Source organism: Cervus canadensis, chromosome 11, assembly GCF_019320065.1.
Source record: "Cervus canadensis isolate Bull #8, Minnesota chromosome 11, ASM1932006v1, whole genome shotgun sequence".
In the NCBI taxonomy this organism is placed as follows: domain Eukaryota; kingdom Metazoa; phylum Chordata; class Mammalia; order Artiodactyla; family Cervidae; genus Cervus; species Cervus canadensis.
Genome location: NC_057396.1, coordinates 13,760,263 through 13,777,142, shown reverse-complemented (window position 1 = coordinate 13,777,142; position 16,880 = coordinate 13,760,263). Strand labels below are relative to the sequence as shown.

The window sequence follows — 16,880 nt, the reverse complement described above, 5'->3', positions numbered from 1 at the left end:
CCTTGACTGTGTTTTTTCTTGTGATTCTCTACTGAAATGTAACAAAAATGTTTCATTTATAAAACAAATTGTGATGGGCAATGAATACTGTGGATATTGTACAATAATGTGGAACAGAAGAGATCATGGGACAAGTAAAATGAATCACGACCAACCATGCCAAACACTGCTCTTCATCCAAAGAAGGTGATGTTGCGTACAGAAGGGAACTCCTTCCAGAAAAGCAAGGGATGAATCCCAACAAGTACTGCTCCCAATTAGACCAACTGAAAACACCACTCAATAAGAAGCACCCAGAATTAGTCAACATAAAATGCACAATCTTCTATCAGGATAATGGAAGACCACATGTTTTTTTGATGACCAGGCAAAAACTGTTACAGTTTGAGAAGTTCTGAATCATCCTCCATATTCACCAGACATTACACCTTCATATGTCTGTTTATTTTGATCTTTAAAAAATTCTCTTAATGGAAGAAATTTTAATTCCCTGGAAGACTGTAAAGGGCACCTGGGACAGTTCTTTGCTTAAAAAGATAAAAAGTTCTGGGAAGATGGAATTATAAAGTTGCCTGGAAAATGACAGAAGGTAGTGAAACAAAATGGTGAATACATTGTTCAATAACGTTCTTGGTAAAAATGAAAATCATGTCTTTAAGAACTTTTGGGGCAAACCAATAGAAACATGATAGCAGAAGTGAAAAATAAAATGTTTAGAAAATAATGTTGAGGCTATCTCCTAGCAAATAGTGCAGAAATAGATATAAAATAGAAAAAAATAGGTCAGAAAATTAGAGGACAAATCAGAAGATCTACTAATAATATACAGATGACAGGAATTCCTGAGGGAACAGAGAAAATAGAGATTACAAATAACTCAAGAACATCTCCAAAATAAAGGTGGTGAATTTATTGATTGAAATGAGTTCCCAGAAAAATGGTTGAAAATTTACTTATATCAAGGTGCATTATCATGAATTTCAGAACAGTGAGTGCAAAGAGAAGATCCTCCACGTTTCAAAGAAAGGACAGCCTTTATCCAAGGGGTCAGGAATAGAATGATAGTAGAATTCTCAATTGGCCACAGTAGATGCCAAAAGACAATGGGTGCAACGACTTTAATACTCTGAAGAAAAATGATTTCCAATTTAGATTATTTAACCAGCTAGACCCTCACTTTAGTAAAGAATAAAGACACTTCTACCCCTGGACTACCCTGGACACGGTCAATGTCTACCCCTGGACATTTTATCTCCCATATACCATTCCTGAAAAAAAGCTCTTAGAGGTAGGCTCCACCAAATAAGTAAGTAAACTAGGAAAGTGAGGAAGAGGGGCTCCACAAATCAGGGATTCAATGCAAGAGAGAGGTATGATGGTGAAGGGAAATCCTTACACCAGCAGCTGTGCACCCACAGATCTGGAGAGCAACCAGTGCAGACTGGAGCAGATCACAGGTCTCTCTGGAAGGGACTTTTTAAAAAAGATGAAATTGATACAATTCTTCATGTGTTTAAACATATTAAGAGATTTACACAAGGAGAGTTTGGGAATTAATCAGTGATAAGGACATGAAAAATCTAACAAATTAGAGAGCAAGTCACCTAGAGATTATCATACTAAGTGAAGCAAGTCAGAAGGAGAAACATAAATATCATACATCACTTATATGTGGAATCTAAAAAAATGATACAAGTGAACTTATTTATGAAACAGAAATAGACTCACAGACATAGAAAACAAACTTATGGTTAACAAAGGGGATGGAGGGGAGCTAAATTAAGAGTTTGGGATTACAGAGGCACACTACTGTATATAAAATAGGTAAACAACAAGGACCTACTGTGTAGCATAGGGAACTATACTGTAGATCTTGCAATAATCTATAATGGAAAGAATCTGAAAAACAATATATATGTACATATATAATAATATATGTAGTGTATATATATACACTACATATACACATATACATTAACCAAGTCACTTTGCTATACCCTTGAAACTATCAAAACACTGTAAATTAACTATACTTCAATTAAGAAGAAAGAAGTGAAAAAAAGAAAGAGCAAGGCAACTATTGTGTGTGTGTGGTTGTTAGTCGCTCAGTCGTGTCCGACTCTCTGCAACCCCATGGACTGCAGCCTGCCAGGCTCGTCTGTCTGTGAAATTCTCCAGGCAAGAATACTGGAGTGGGTTGCCATTTCCTTCTCCAGGGGATCTTCCCAACCCAAGGATCGAACCCAGGTCTCCTGCATTGCAGGCAGATGCTTTAACGTCTGAGCTACTAGGGAAGCCCAGGTAACTATTAACTCCAAGTAATTAAAAGGCTATGCAAATGAAAAAAGTGACCCTAGGGTATTAGGTGGTGGTTAAACTTGACTACAGTTAGAGTTTACATAGCCATAGTAATGAAAAAACTCTAGAAAAAATTTCAGTTAATCTATATTCAGAGTCTGAAGGTGTAGTAAGTACATGTGAGGTGGGAAGCATGGAAGAGAGCTAAATTCTCATCTCCTGTACTAGGAAATCAAGATATGATACCTAAAACTGAAAAATATAAAAAGTGACTAAGTAAGCATTTGGTTATGTGTTGTAGATACTAAATTATCAGCCCAAAGATGTGAAAAGTGGAGTAAAATGGAGGTAAAATGGAGGCAGTTGCATTGGACTACATTCCTTGTAGAACTGTTTAATTCTGCACATTTAGCTTTCTTTTTTTTTTATACACTTTTATTTTTATTTTTTTCATTTATTTTTATTAGTTGGAGGCTAATTACCTTACAATATTGTAGTGGTTTTTGCCATACATTGACATGAATCAGCCATGGATTTACATGTGTTCCCCATCCTGATCCCCCCTCCCACCTCCCTCCCCATCCCATCCCTCTGGGTCTTCCCAGTGCACCAGCCCTGAGCACTTGTCTCATGCATTCAACCCCATATAAAAGTAACACCACAACGTTGTTTTAAATAACTGCAAAAACAAACGCAACCTCATACTCCAAAAACCCTAGAGTTTCCCATTTGCTATTTAAATTAAACTTTGAGTTTGACTTCATCCGTAAAATCAGTTATTATATGGATTGAAATAGATTGTGAATACAAAAGTGCTTGACACTACAAGAGTTGTTTAACAACAAGAATTTACAATCCAAAAGTTAGGAATCCTTAACATTGATTTATTCCATCATGTTGTGTGTGTAGCAAGGAGCCGGGACACGACAAACATCATCACTGCGTGAAACCAGTGACCTTACCTCAACTCACGCGTCCAGTCCCGCTCTTACCTGTTCCAGGTGGCTATCTACTCTTTGGCCTCTGGGACCAAACTTTTCTGAATTCGGATTCCAGCTTGTGCCACTTCTGGTTGCCTAACTTCAGACAATGTTCTTAGATTTTCGAATCTCAGCTTCCCTACCAGGCAATAGTAAAGCCTCTCTTGCAAAATTGCTGTGACAAACATACGGGAAATTAACAGAAATTCCTTTGCTTTGGTGGGTTAGTAATCACGGCTCCCCGACTCCAGCGTCTGTCTTCCTGGGCGCGGGACACAGGAGACGCCAGCTTAGATCTGCTCGGCGCGGGGAGGATCCCGCCACCATGGCAACCGGAGACGCCTCGCGTTCGCGGCCGCCGGCGGCAGAGCGGAGAAGGCCAGCCGGCCGCCGGCCCCGAAGACCCAGGCGGCATGAGGGGGGAGGAGGCGGCGGCAGTCGTGACGGTGCCCGAGGCGGGCCGCGATGGCGAGCAGCCCCGGCCGCCCGCAGGCCTGGGGTGCGCGGCGCGCGGAGAGCCGGACGGCGGCGGAACCCAGGAGTCCCGCAAGCAGTGTGAGTTCCCTTCCAGCCGTGGACACCGTGGGAGGGACGTGGGCGAGGAGAAGCCGTGAAAGGCGAACGGTAAACCGCGGTCGGACTAGCTGAAGCCGCAAAGGTTTTGGAGGGAGGGGTTGGAGTTGCTGTTTTGGCAAAGCTAAGGGCCGAAGCCCATCTGGTCCATTTCCCCAAGCTCTCCTTCATAAAAGGTTATCAGAGCCCAGGTAGCCTCCAACTTAATGGGTAGTGGCATTGGCCTGGAAGGTATTGAAAAAAATTGTGCACGTGTGAATACACATACATATAGTATTCAAAATATTAAATTACAAAATAGATTTTAATTATAAAATGTGTAAAATATTTAAATTTGTTTTACATATAAAATATGAAATTAGTTTTTAAATACATAAATTATATACACACGCATGGAAATACGCGTATCATTTTTGTCAATTCCTTCATTTTTCAAACCGGGAAATTGAAGTCTAGACTAGTGGAAGGACGTACCTAACCCACCATCACCCAGTGGCAGGAGAACTCCTTCAAACAATTAAACTCCCATTTCTTGGATTCTCCGTTCCTAAATTATGATTATCTGACCCTTTCAGAATCTTACAATTATGGGCCACATGCTAACACGTTGTTTCCTCCTGCCCTGCCAAACATACAAACAACCTTCCAAGAAGTAAAAAGCAGGTCTGGTTCAGAGTCACAACCAACATAGTTGAAAGTTTGAGTCCGCGCCTGGTCGAAGCGCTCATCCATCTTGTTCCATAAATTTACAGATATTTCCCAGCCCCGTGTAACCCACACGTCTTCAGTAGGTGCTAAGGAATGATGAAGATGAAAATAATAGTGTGAAGAACGTGAGCGAGTCCCAGTCCTGCATTGCCTCGCTGATTGCCCCTCTAGAGAGCCGCCTGGCTCCAGAGGAGGAGCAGCGACTTCTGCTCCCCCAGGGACCACACCCCGTCTTGGGAGCCCGGGACCTCCGGAGGAGCCTCAGAACTGCTGTTGCCTGCCTCTTTCCTCAGCATCAGTCACAATATACCTGATTATGATGCCTCATTCTTGTTCTTGTCAACAGCACGCAGAGGCCTTATTTAGAGCAACTAAGTTCAGTGTATATGTAAGTATTCAGTATATTTAAGGAATTCCTTACTCTGACTTGAAATTCTACCTGCAAATTTTCTCATAAGCGATGCTAGAATTTAAAGGTTCTTTATTCTTTTTGGCTGTAGGAGTAAAAGGTGGAATTAGCCATTTTCTTGTCAATTGAACAAGTATTGAGTGCTGATTGTGTGCCTGCCATTGGGCAGTTGCTGGGAAATGAATAATGAGTTAAGGCTGGTATCCAAACACTCAGGGGCACAGAGTCAGGGTGGGAACATATGAAGAGTGCCTGCCTAAGCTTCCTGAGCTCATCGATTAGGGCTTCAGCTGAAGTAGAGACAGATTATTCATACCTGCACAAGTACCCATTTAATTTTCAAAAATTTTTTTTTGAAATCTTCAGTCTCTATTTTTTGGAAAGGTCCTCAGTGTCTGTACAGCTTCTACTCCCTAATCACACATCTGCTCCCAAATATACACAGATAAAATATGGTCCTTTCCCACTGAAACATCTTTGGATTATATAATGGTGGCTATTTGAGCCCCATCAAATCTTTTATTGCCTCAGTGTTACCTTTATTGTTACCTTTATTTTTTATTCATGCCTTTAAAATAATTTCTAGTGCTCTCACCATGATGGCTGAACTATCCCAACATTCTCCGTTTTATTAAATCACTGAATCCAGTATTCTAGGTACCGTTAGATTAGGGTAGTGTGGTCGGACCATAACCTCCCCTAATCTGAACATTATACTTCTATTAAGTGAATCTATATAAATTTACCATAGCTGTTTTGGCAGACACATTAGATTACTAGCACATGACAAGTGCAATCTATGACATCCTTAGTTTCTCTTTTCCCCTCTGTCCAATTGAAAACATTTGACCCAGGCCTTTTCTGTCCCGTACTTATGCAGTCCCTCTGTTTGGTCCTAAATGCAGGTCATTATATTTATCCCCATCAATACCATCCTATGGATGTGAACACTTCATTCCAAGTATGGAAGGCCCTTTGAGTCCTGAGCTTGCCATTCAGCACATAAACCATTCACCAAGTTTGTGTCATTCTCACATTTGGTGAATTTGCTGAAAGTTCCTATATTCAGATTAACTAATTAAATGGTGAACCTCACAGTTCCAAGTAGAGTCTCTGGAAATCCCTGATCTGTCAAGTAGCATCTTTGGCGTGGGCACTCTGCCTCCTATATGAATGCAGTTTATCAAATGTCTTGCTGAAATGCAAATACTATACTATGGCTGCAACATCTCCCTAATCTAGTCAGTTTAGTAACTTGGTTTGAGAGGGTCAGCTATGTTGTTCAGTCGCTAAATCGTGTCTGTCTCTTTGTGATCCCATGGACTGCTAGCACCCCAGGCTTCCCTGTCTTTCACTATCTCCCGAAGTTTGCTCAAACTCATGTCCATTGACTCAGTGATGCCATCCAACCGTCTCATCCTCTGTTGTCCCATTCTCCTCCTGCCTTCAATCTTTCCCAGAATCAGGCTCTTTTCCAGAGAATTGACTGTTCACATCAGGTGACCAAAGTATTGGAGCTTCAGCTTTAGCATCAGTCCTTTCAATGAATATTCAGGGTTTATTTCCTTTAGGATTGACTGGTTTGATCTCCTTGCTGTCCAAAGGACTCTCAAAAGTTTTCTCCAGCACCACAGTTTGAAAGCATCAAATTCTTTTAATTTTTATGACTAGTTTTAAGACTTTTGAAACTTACCTTCTCATCCATAAGTGAAAGTGAAAGTTGTTCAGTCGTGTTCGACCTTTGCAACTCCATTGACTGTAGTCCATGGAATTCTCTAGTCCAGAATACTGGAGTGGGTAGCCTTACCCTTCTCCAGGGGATCTTCCCAACCCAGGGATTGAACCCAGGTCTCCTGCATTGCAGGTGGATTCTTTACCAGCTGAGCCACAAGGGAAGCCCCTCATCCATAAAGTAGGAATAATTTTACCTTCCCATAGGCTGATTGTCAGGAAGAAAGATAGTATACATAAGATGTCTAGGGCATGGAAGCATTCAATAAATCGTAGCACTTGTTAATAGCCAGCTTGTTTGCTTCCTTCCTTTCTTTGTCTTACTTGGAGCAAGGAACATTTGCCCATACTAGCTCCTTATGAGCTTCCCAGGTGGCACAGTGGTAAAGAATCCACCTGCCAATGCAGGAGGCATGGGTTCAATCCTTGGTCCAGGAAGATGCCCCGGTAGGAAATGGCAACCCACTCCAGTATTCTTGCCTGGAAAATCCCATGGACAGAGGAACCTGGCAGGCTACAGTGCATGGGCTCCCAAAGAGTCGGACATGACTGAGTGTGTGCACGCACTCACACACACACAGCTCTTTACAAGTCATTTTTCATAGTTCCTCAAAACCTTTGATGATTTCTTCTGTGAATTCTTGTGAGAGAAAGGCTGGAATTTGTCAAGAGACTTGAAATTACAGCACGTGATCTCTTCCTTTCTACTGAGCTATTATAGACTTTTCCTCTTAGCCAAATTTCTTAAACCCTTTTCTGCCTGAAGATCATGATTTGACTGAATTTTAAACCAGAGTTAAACTTGAGTAATGCTGAACCACATTCATCTCTCATTCATATGACGGAATCTGGGCGAAAACAAGACCAGACCCAGAGAGTATCTCACTCTACCTTGTTCATGTCTGAGGGTGTGTTTGGGTCTTACGACCAGGAATGACCCAGACCCACAGCGAGAAGCAGTGGGTCTCTTGCCCCATTTGGGCCAGTCTGCACACAGGTCAAATTTGTTCCTTGTCAGTTAGTCTGGAAAAGATGACACCTGCCATATCTTTGCGTTGGTCATTGAGAGTCTCCATGGCTCCCTAGATGGAGCTTTGAAGCACTAGGGCTGGAACCTACTGGCTGCCTGCTGTTCGCAGGGCTGTGTGGGTAGACACACACATAGAGGAACCTGCACTCCACCTGATTGGACTGTGCTTTAGTGCCACTTGAACACACACTTGTTGAGCATCTCTTATTTTTTTAAATCTGTGTTTATTTATTTCTGGCTATGCTGGGTCTTCGTAGCTTCACACCGGCACACTCTGGTTGTGGCAAGAGGAGGCTACTCTCTAGTATGCTGGCTTCTCACTGCTGTGGCATCCCTCATTGAGGAGCACAGGCTCTGGGGAGCACAGGCTTCAGTCGTTGTGGTTCACAGGCTCTAGGCTCAGCAGGTGGGGTGCACAGGCTTAGCTGCCCCGAGGTACGTGGGATCTAGTTTCCTGACCAGGGATCGGACCCCATGTCCTCTGCATTGGCAGGCAGGTTCTTAAACACTGGACCAGCAGGGAAATCCTGTTGAGCATCTATTATTATGTCACACTCTGTTCTAGGACTCTGATTAACTGAACAGACAACACCTCCGCTCTTATGGTATATAGTCTGGCAAGGGAGACATACGGTCCTAATCGTTACACAAATAAAATTGTATATAAAGTAAATGAGGCTGCATACACATTGCAATAAATCAAATGAAAGAAAAGAGGAGAATACTATGAGAAAAAGTAACCAGGGACATTTCAAGATTGTGGAGCCAAGGACAATTTCCTTAAAGAACTGACATTTCAGCCTAGACCTGACATTCAGGTAGAAGTTACCCAGGCAAAAATAATTATGAGAAAGACAGTTCGGGCAGAGAAAATAGAATGTACAAAAGAGACAATGTGTGGTGATGGACAGAAAGGTCACGTGGCTGGAGCTCAGAGAGCAACAGAGAGAAGGGCTGACAGGAGAGTGTGGAGAGACAGATAGACTCAGATCACTCCCTGGGCTGAGCAGAAGAAATGTAACTAAAGAGCTTAGAAAAAATAGTCCATCCTCAACTATAGCAGTGAAGTCTTGTGGGGCCAGGTTTGGAGAACAGGAAAAGGTCATATGTCCATTAGTGACACTCCACTCCAGTTCAGATTTATTCTTTTAAAAAGGTGATGAAATACTGCTAGACTGTTCTATATTATGTATCTGGATTGTAGGCTCTATGCATGAAAGTGAAAGTTGCTCAGTCGTGTCCACTCTTTGCGACCTCGTGGACTATACAGTCCATGGAATTCTCCAGGCCAGAATACTGGAGTGGATAGCCTTTCCCTTCTCCAGGGGATCTTCCCAACCCAGAGATCAAACCCAGGTCTCCCACGTTGCAGGCAGATTCTTTATCAACTGAGCCACCATGTATCTTTATTACTCACCGCTGTGTCCTCTGCCCCAAATGCCTGGCACAGAGTATGTCTTTAATAAGAATTTATCGAATAAATGAAAGTTTTCTTCAAGCTAATGAAGAAAACTTCATATATTATTTCATAATACTTAAAATAAGTTGTCTGAAACTTAACCGCAAAATATAAAGTTCATCCCCCCACCCCGGTCCCCCGCAATGCTATAAGTTACACTGGAAGGGATCTTTCCAAAATAGAGTCTGCAGGATGAAACACCTGCTATTTGTATGGAAGGATTTGTCTCTTTAAAAAATAGTTATTTATGTAAATAATGACTAGAAGGTTGGGCAGAATTTATGATAAGCAAACAATTTTGTTAATGTCTTTACAGGGAAGAAGTTTTTATATTGTGAACCACATAAGAGAATTAAAGAAGTACTCGAAGAAGAACTTTATATTAAAAGAGATGAATGCCACATTAAACATCCACCTGCAGGTAATCTCAGTGAGAAATGAAGTATATTTGCAAAATGGATATAAAATTGCCTGTTTGGTGGCAGTGATTATCTTATTTATTGCAAAACCATGAGTATTAAAAGAAAAACAGCCCCCTTGGAGGTTCTTGGCTAATTTTATAATTATTTTGCCTTTGTCCAAATAAACTGTTGCATTTACATTGCTGTCCCACATTTTTGGTGGGTTTATTTCTACTTAATGATAAGTAGAATTTTTTCCAAGTGTCTGGAAAGCACAATAATATCTTCAATCTTTATCAAATAAGTAATACCAATAACAGTGATTCTCAAAGTATTGACTGCATCAGAATTATCTAGGAATTACCTGTTAAAAGCAGATAGCTGAGCCCCATCTATAGAGTAACTGGATTAGAAAGTCTGGGGTGGGGGTCCAAGAATTTGCATTTCTACCAAGTCCCAAGTTGATGATGCTGGTCCAGAGACCCCACTTTGAAATCACTGACCCAGAAGAATCTAAGTCATTTAAATAGGTCAATTCATCCCAGGATTTTATCTCATATACACATAGTATATGGGTTACATGGTCTGGGCTTTGATAGCTCACACTGACGGTTCATTTGAAAAATGATATGCTCTAAAGAGGGCTTCCTGGCAGTTCAGCGATAAAGAATCTGCCTACCCATGCAGGAGATGTGGGTTCGATCCCTGGGTCAGGAAGATTCCCTGGAGGAGGGCATGGCAACCCACTGTAGTATTCTTGACCTGGAGAATCCCATGGACAGAGGAGCCTGGCAGGCTAGGGTCGCACAGAGTTGGATATGACTAAAGCAACTGGGCACACACACGTGCATACTCTAAAGAATCCCTTATAGACATTGTTTTGAGACTGCTGAAGCTCCTTATTTTTATAGCTCTTCCTCGGTGATTAGCAGGTGCATATTTCATGCTTTAATTGAAACCCTCTTGGATACCAGCAGTTGCTTGAAGATACAAAAGCAACGTAAGACCTGACTCCTGAACTTAGAGAACTTGACACTTTCCGAGGAGAACTGTTGAACAACAGGCTGTGCTGTGCTAAGCCACTTCGGTCCTGTCCAGCTCTTGGCGACCCCATGGACTGCCGCCCGCCAGGCTCCTCTGTCCATGGAATTCTCCAGGCAAGAATACTGGAGTGGGTAGTCATTTCCTCCTCCAGGGGAGCTTCCCAACCCAGGGATGGAGCCTGTGTCTCAGATCTCCTGCGCTGGCAGGCGGGTTCTTCACCTCTCATGCTGCTGGGGAAGCCCAAGCTGGTGGGGCCCAAACTGGAGCAGAGGCTGCAGGCCCAGAGGGACAGCTTTTCAGACCCCATGACATAGCTTCACACTTTATGGGGTTTTTCCTATTTCTTCACTCCCTGTTCTGTCCCGTTGATCTATTTATTGATCTCAATACCAATGCCACATTGATACTACAGCTTTAAATAATGTCTTCTTTTTCCTTTAAGAATTTTTCCCTCCACTTCACGTTTTAAAACCAGCATAGAAACGCCTTTTAAGGTCTTCTTGTATCACCCATTCTTATGGAAAGAGAGGTCAAAGGAATGGCTAATTTTGTTCATACAGTGTCTTGAAGGAAAGTTGAAAGTCTTAGAGTTTGAACTCTACGGATGGATGCAGAATGACCAACTAAATTGTTTCTCTGAAACCCAATCTATATATACTGTTTCCCTTGTGATTAAAAAAGAATTTTTAAGTCTATGCAATTGTATTTGGGTCCCCTTCATTTCAGAGATTACAGAAAAGCTAATTTATACACTATTTGGATGGTGTGTTGATTCTTAATAATAAATTTATTATTATTTATTTATTTAAATAAATTTTATTTATATAAAATAATAAATAAATTATTTATTTATAAATTATAAATAAATTATTTATTTATAAATTATAAATAAATGGATAAATTTATTTATGTCAGTCTGAATAATTAGGAAAAATCATTTGGTTTATAAAAATTCATTTTTCTAGGCAATCTTCTCAAATATCGAAAGTGAAAGTGGCTCAGTCGTGTCCAACTCTTTGCAACCGCATGGACTATACAGTCCATGGAATTTTCCAGGCCAGAATACTGGAGTGGGTAGCCTTTTCCTTCTCCAGGGGATCTTCCCAACCCAGGCATTGAACCCAGGTCTCCCGCATTGCGGGCGGATTCTTTACCAGCTGAGCCACAAGGGAAGCTCACAAATGCTGGAATGGGTAGCCTATCCCTTCTGCCAGAGGATCTTCCCGGCCCAGGAATCCAACTGGGGTTTCCTGCCTTGCAGGTGGATTCTTTATGGACTGAGCTACCAGGGAAGACCTCTCAAATATTTTTCATATAAAATGAAGACCGCCTGGGGTGCTGCATTTTTTATAGCATCCACCAGAGGTCGCACAGAGGTGCTATTTTAGCCTAGAAAAAAATCAAAGCTGAGAGCTGCTTCTGTAAGGTAATGTTTTAAAGGGCTCTAATGATGAAAACAAAAAAGATCTTCATGACCCAGATAATCACAATGGTGTGATCACTTACCTAGAGGCAGACATCCTGGAATGTGAAGTCAAGTGGGCCTTGGAAAGCATCACTATGAACAAAGCTAGTGGAGGTGATGGAATTCCAGTTGAGCTATTTCAAATCCTGAAAGATGATGCTGTGAAAGTGCTTCACTCAATATGTCAGCAAATTTGGAAAACTCAGGTGTGGCCACAGGACTGGAAAAGGTCAGTTTTCATTCCAATCCCTAAGAAAGGCAATCCCAAAGAATGCTCAAACTACCGCACAATTGCACTCATCTCACACGCTAGTAAAGTAATGCTCAAAATTCTCGAAGCCAGGCTTCAGCAATACATGAACCGTGAACATCCAGATGTTAAAGCTGGTTTTTGAAAAGGCAGAGGAACCAGAGATAAAATTGCCAACATCCACTGGATCATTGAAAAAGCAAGAGAGTTTCAGAAAAACATCTTTTTCTGCTTTATTGACTACGCCAAAGCCTTTGACTGTGTGGATCACAATAAACTGTGGAAAATTCTGAAAGACATGGGAATACTAGACAACCTGACCTGCCTCTTGAGAAACCTGTATGCAGGTCAGGAAGCAACACTTAGAACTGGACATGGAACAACACACTGGTTCCATAGGAACTCCATAGGAAAAGGGGTCCATCAAGGCTGTATATTGTCACCCTGCTTATTTAACTTCTACGCAGAGTACATCATGAGAAACACTGGGCTGGAAGAAGCACAAGCTGGAATCAAGGTTGCCGGGAGAAATATCAATAACCTCAGATATGCAGATGACACCACCCTTATGGCAGAAAGTGAAGAGGAATGAAAGTGAAAGAGGCAAGTGAAAAAGTTGGCTTAAAGCTTAACATTCAGAAAACTAAGATCATGGCATCTGGTTCCATCACTTCATGGGAAATAGATGGGGAGACAGTGGAAATGGTGTCAGACTTTATTTTTGGGGGCTCCAAAATCACTGCAGATGGTGACTGCAGCCATGAAATTAAAAGACGCTTACTCCTTGGAAGGAAAGTTATGACCAACCTAGATAGCATATTAAAAGCAGAGACATTACTTTGCCAACAAAGGTCCGTCTGGTCAAGGCTATGGTTTTTCCAGTGGTCATATATGTATGTGAGAGTTGGATGGTGAAGAAAGCTGAGCACCGAAAAATTGATGCTTTTGAACTGTGGTGTTGGAGAAGACTCTTGAGAGTCCCTTGGACTGCAAGGAGATCCAACCAGTCCATCCTAAAGGAGATCAGTCCTGGGTGTTCATTAGAAGGACTGATGCTGAAGCTGAAACTCCAGTACTTTGGCCACCTCATGTGAAGAGTTGACTCATTGGAAAAGACCCTGATGCTTGGAGGGATTGGGGGCAGGAGGAGAAGGGGACGACAGAAGATGAGATGGCTGCATGGCATCACCTCCTCAATGGACATGGATTTGAGTAAACTCTGGGAGTCGGTGATGGACAGGGAGGCCTGGAGTGCTGTGATTCATGGGTTCGCAAAGAATCGGACACAACTGAGAGACTGAACTGGACTGAATGATGAAAAACGGAATCCTACTATATTTTTTCTTTTTCATTTCTTCTCCTTTTCACTGCTGGCATCCCCACATTGACCAGAACAGGAAACTAGCACCTAGGGAGAGTTCCACACTCTTCCAGCCTAGCCCCGAGAACTAAGGCTGGCAGCTTGCATCAGTTACTGTAACCTGGAAGAAGGTTTACAGTGACAAACTCTTTTAAATATCAGAAGAAAGATATGGCCTCTCTTGCTGGAGGACACACCTTGCCACACACATCCAGAGTTCCGCATAAAACTTTTAGGGGCTTGAATGTCATCTTCCCAGGTAGTGCAGGAGTGAAGAATCTGCCTGTGAATGCAGGAGACACAGGAGTCAGGGGTTCAATCCCTGGGTGGAGAAGATCCCCTAGAGGAAGGCATCGCAACCCACTCCAGTGTTCTTGCCTGGGAAATCTCATGGAAAGAGGAGCGTGGAGGGCTACAGTCCATGGGGTTGCAAAAGAGTCATACAAAACAGCAACTGAGCAGGCACACACATGATGTATAAGCAGTTCTTCCTAGACGTTGGAAGTAAGTACACTTAACCCATTATTTCTATTTCTTCACTTATCATCTGCTCTGTCACCCCCCCCCCAACTAGGCCTTTGCTTCCACACATGCAAGGAAATTGTTCTTTTCCAGATTGCAAATGACCTTTCTCATTAAGGTCAAATGTAGTGATCTTCAAGGTCAAATCCAATCCACAAACTCAACTTCTCCACAGCATATGACATAACCATTTACTCCTTCCCCGGAAAACACATTCTCCGCTCAGCCTCCAGGTCGCCACACTCAAGTCTCCTGGTTTCAGTTGTACCTCTCTTCCTCTATCCTCCTTGCTGACTCTGCTTCTTCTATGCTCTAAAATGTGGAAAACTCAGTCACAGACCTTTTTCTGTACCCATGCTCCCTCCCTGCAGATCACGCTTGGCCCTTTTGTGCTGACAACTCCAAATTTTATATCTCCAGCCTCTGATTTTCAAATTCCCAGAAGTCTACTTGGCTTGGATATCTAAAGGCCTCTCAAACTTAGCATGACCAGAATAGAATAGAATAAAAATCTTTAAAGATTTTTTAATATGGACCATTTTAAGTCTTTATTGAATCTTTTAATATTGTTTTTGTTCTACGTTTTGGGTTTTTGGCCACGAGGCATGCGGTATCTTCGTTCCCTGGTGGTAGTGTTTTAGTCGCTAAGTCATGTCCGACCTTGGCGACCCCATGGGCTGTAGCCCGCCAGGTTCCTCTGTCCATGGAATTCTCCAGGCAAGAATACTGGAGTGGGTTGCCATTCCCTTCTCCAGGGAATCTTCCCAACCCAGGGATTGAACCTGGTCTCCTGTATTGCAGGCAGATTCTTTACTGATTTAGCTACAAGGGAAGCCCAAGTTCCCTGACCAGGGATCAAACCTGCACCCTCTGCTTTAGAGGGTGAAATCTTAACCACTGGACCACCAGGGACGTCCCTACATCCCAGCTTTTAAAATCCCACTCTTCAGTGGGTCTTCCCCATCTCAAGAAATGGTACCGCCACTCACTCAGTTGACTAGGCCTAGAAGGCAAATCCTCTCTCCATGGTCAGTCTATCAGTGAATCCTGTGAAATCTACATTTGAAAGATATTTGAAATTTCCTGACCTTGCCCAAAACATCTACTTCTGCCTCATTGAGTACACTAAAGCCTTCGACTGTGTGGATCACAATGAACTGTGGAAAATTCTTGAAGAGATGGGAATGACAGACCATCCTACCTGCCTCCAGAAAAACCTGTATACAGGTCAAGAAACAACAGGTAGAATTGGACATGGAACAACGGACTGGTTCCAAATCGGGAAAGGAGTACATTAAGGCTGTATATTGTCACCCTGCTCATTTAACTCACATGAAGAGTACATCATGAGAAATGTTGGGCTGGATGAAGCACAAGCTGGAATCAAGATTGCCAGGAGAAATATCAATAACCTCAGATATGCAGATGACACCACCCTTATGGCAGAAGGTGAAGACAAACTAAAGAACCTCTTGATGAAAGTGAAAGAGGAGAGTGAAAAAGTTGGCTTAAAACTCAACATTCAAAAAATGAAGATCATGGCATCTGGTCCCATCACTTCATGGGAAATAGATGGGGAAACAGTGGAAATAGTGAGAGACTTTATTTTTTGGGGCTCCAAAATCACTGCAGATGGTGACTGCACCCATGAAACTAAAAGACATTTATTCCTTGGGAGAAAAGCTATGACCAAACTAGACAGCGTATTGCTGACAAAGGTCAGTCTAGTCAAAGGTGTGGTTTTTCCAGTAGTCATGTATGGATGTGAGAGTTGGACCATAAAGAAGGCTGAGCACTGAAGAACTAATGCTTTTGAACTGTGGTGCTGGAGAAGACTCTTGATAGTCCCTTGGACTGTAAGGAAATCAAAGCAGCCAGTCCTAAAGGAAATCAGTCCTGAATAATCATTGGAAGGACTGATGCTGAAACTGAAGCTCCAATACTTTGGCCACCTGATGGGAAGGTCTGACTCATTAGAAAAGACCCTGATCCTGGGAAAGATTGAAGGCAGGAGGAGAAGGGGACAACAGAGGATGAGATGTTTGGATGGCATCACTGACTCAATGGACATGAGTTTGAACAAGCTCCAGGAGATGGTGATGGACAGGGAAGCCTGGTGTACTGCAGTCCATGGGGTCTCAAAGAGTCAGACATGACTAAGCAACTGAACAACAGCAACCACTTTGCCCACAATCATCTTCCCCAAACCCCAGCCATCTCTTGAAGGCTCAGCAATAGCCCCCAGTGACAGGTTCTACTCTTTCCCCCTGCAGTCGATTCTCTTCTCAGAAACCAGAGGCATCTCTGACAAACATAAATCTTTGCCCATCACCTCCATGCTTAAAGCTCTCTAATGCCTTCTTATTTTCCTTAGGCTAAATTTCAACTTTGTCGGGTGGCCTGCTCACCTCTGTGAACTCGTCTCCCGTACTTTCTGACTCCACTTTAGCTGCACAGTTTTTCTTGAAATTCCCTCGAGAATCTTCTCCAGCAACACAGTCCAAAAGCATCAATTCTTCAGCACTCAGTCTTATTTATGGTCCAACTCTCACATCTGTACATGACTACTGAAAAACCAAAGCTTTGACTATACAGACCTTTGTCAGCAAAGTGATGTCTGTGTTTTTTAATATGCTGTCTAGGTTTGTTG

General features: G+C 42.4%; 1 protein-coding gene across 1 annotated transcript in view; it reads left to right on the top strand.

Moving 5' to 3' along the window:
* The first annotated feature begins 3,624 nt into the window (after positions 1-3,624).
* Positions 3,625-16,880, top strand: part of C11H11orf97 (chromosome 11 C11orf97 homolog) — a 29,979-nt gene continuing 16,723 nt past the window's right edge. The window contains exons 1-2 of the mRNA XM_043482149.1: positions 3,625-3,833; positions 9,505-9,609. Of these exons, the coding sequence (XP_043338084.1) occupies positions 3,692-3,833; positions 9,505-9,609 (247 nt within the window). The 5' untranslated portion in view covers positions 3,625-3,691. The remainder of the gene's footprint in view (positions 3,834-9,504; positions 9,610-16,880) is intronic.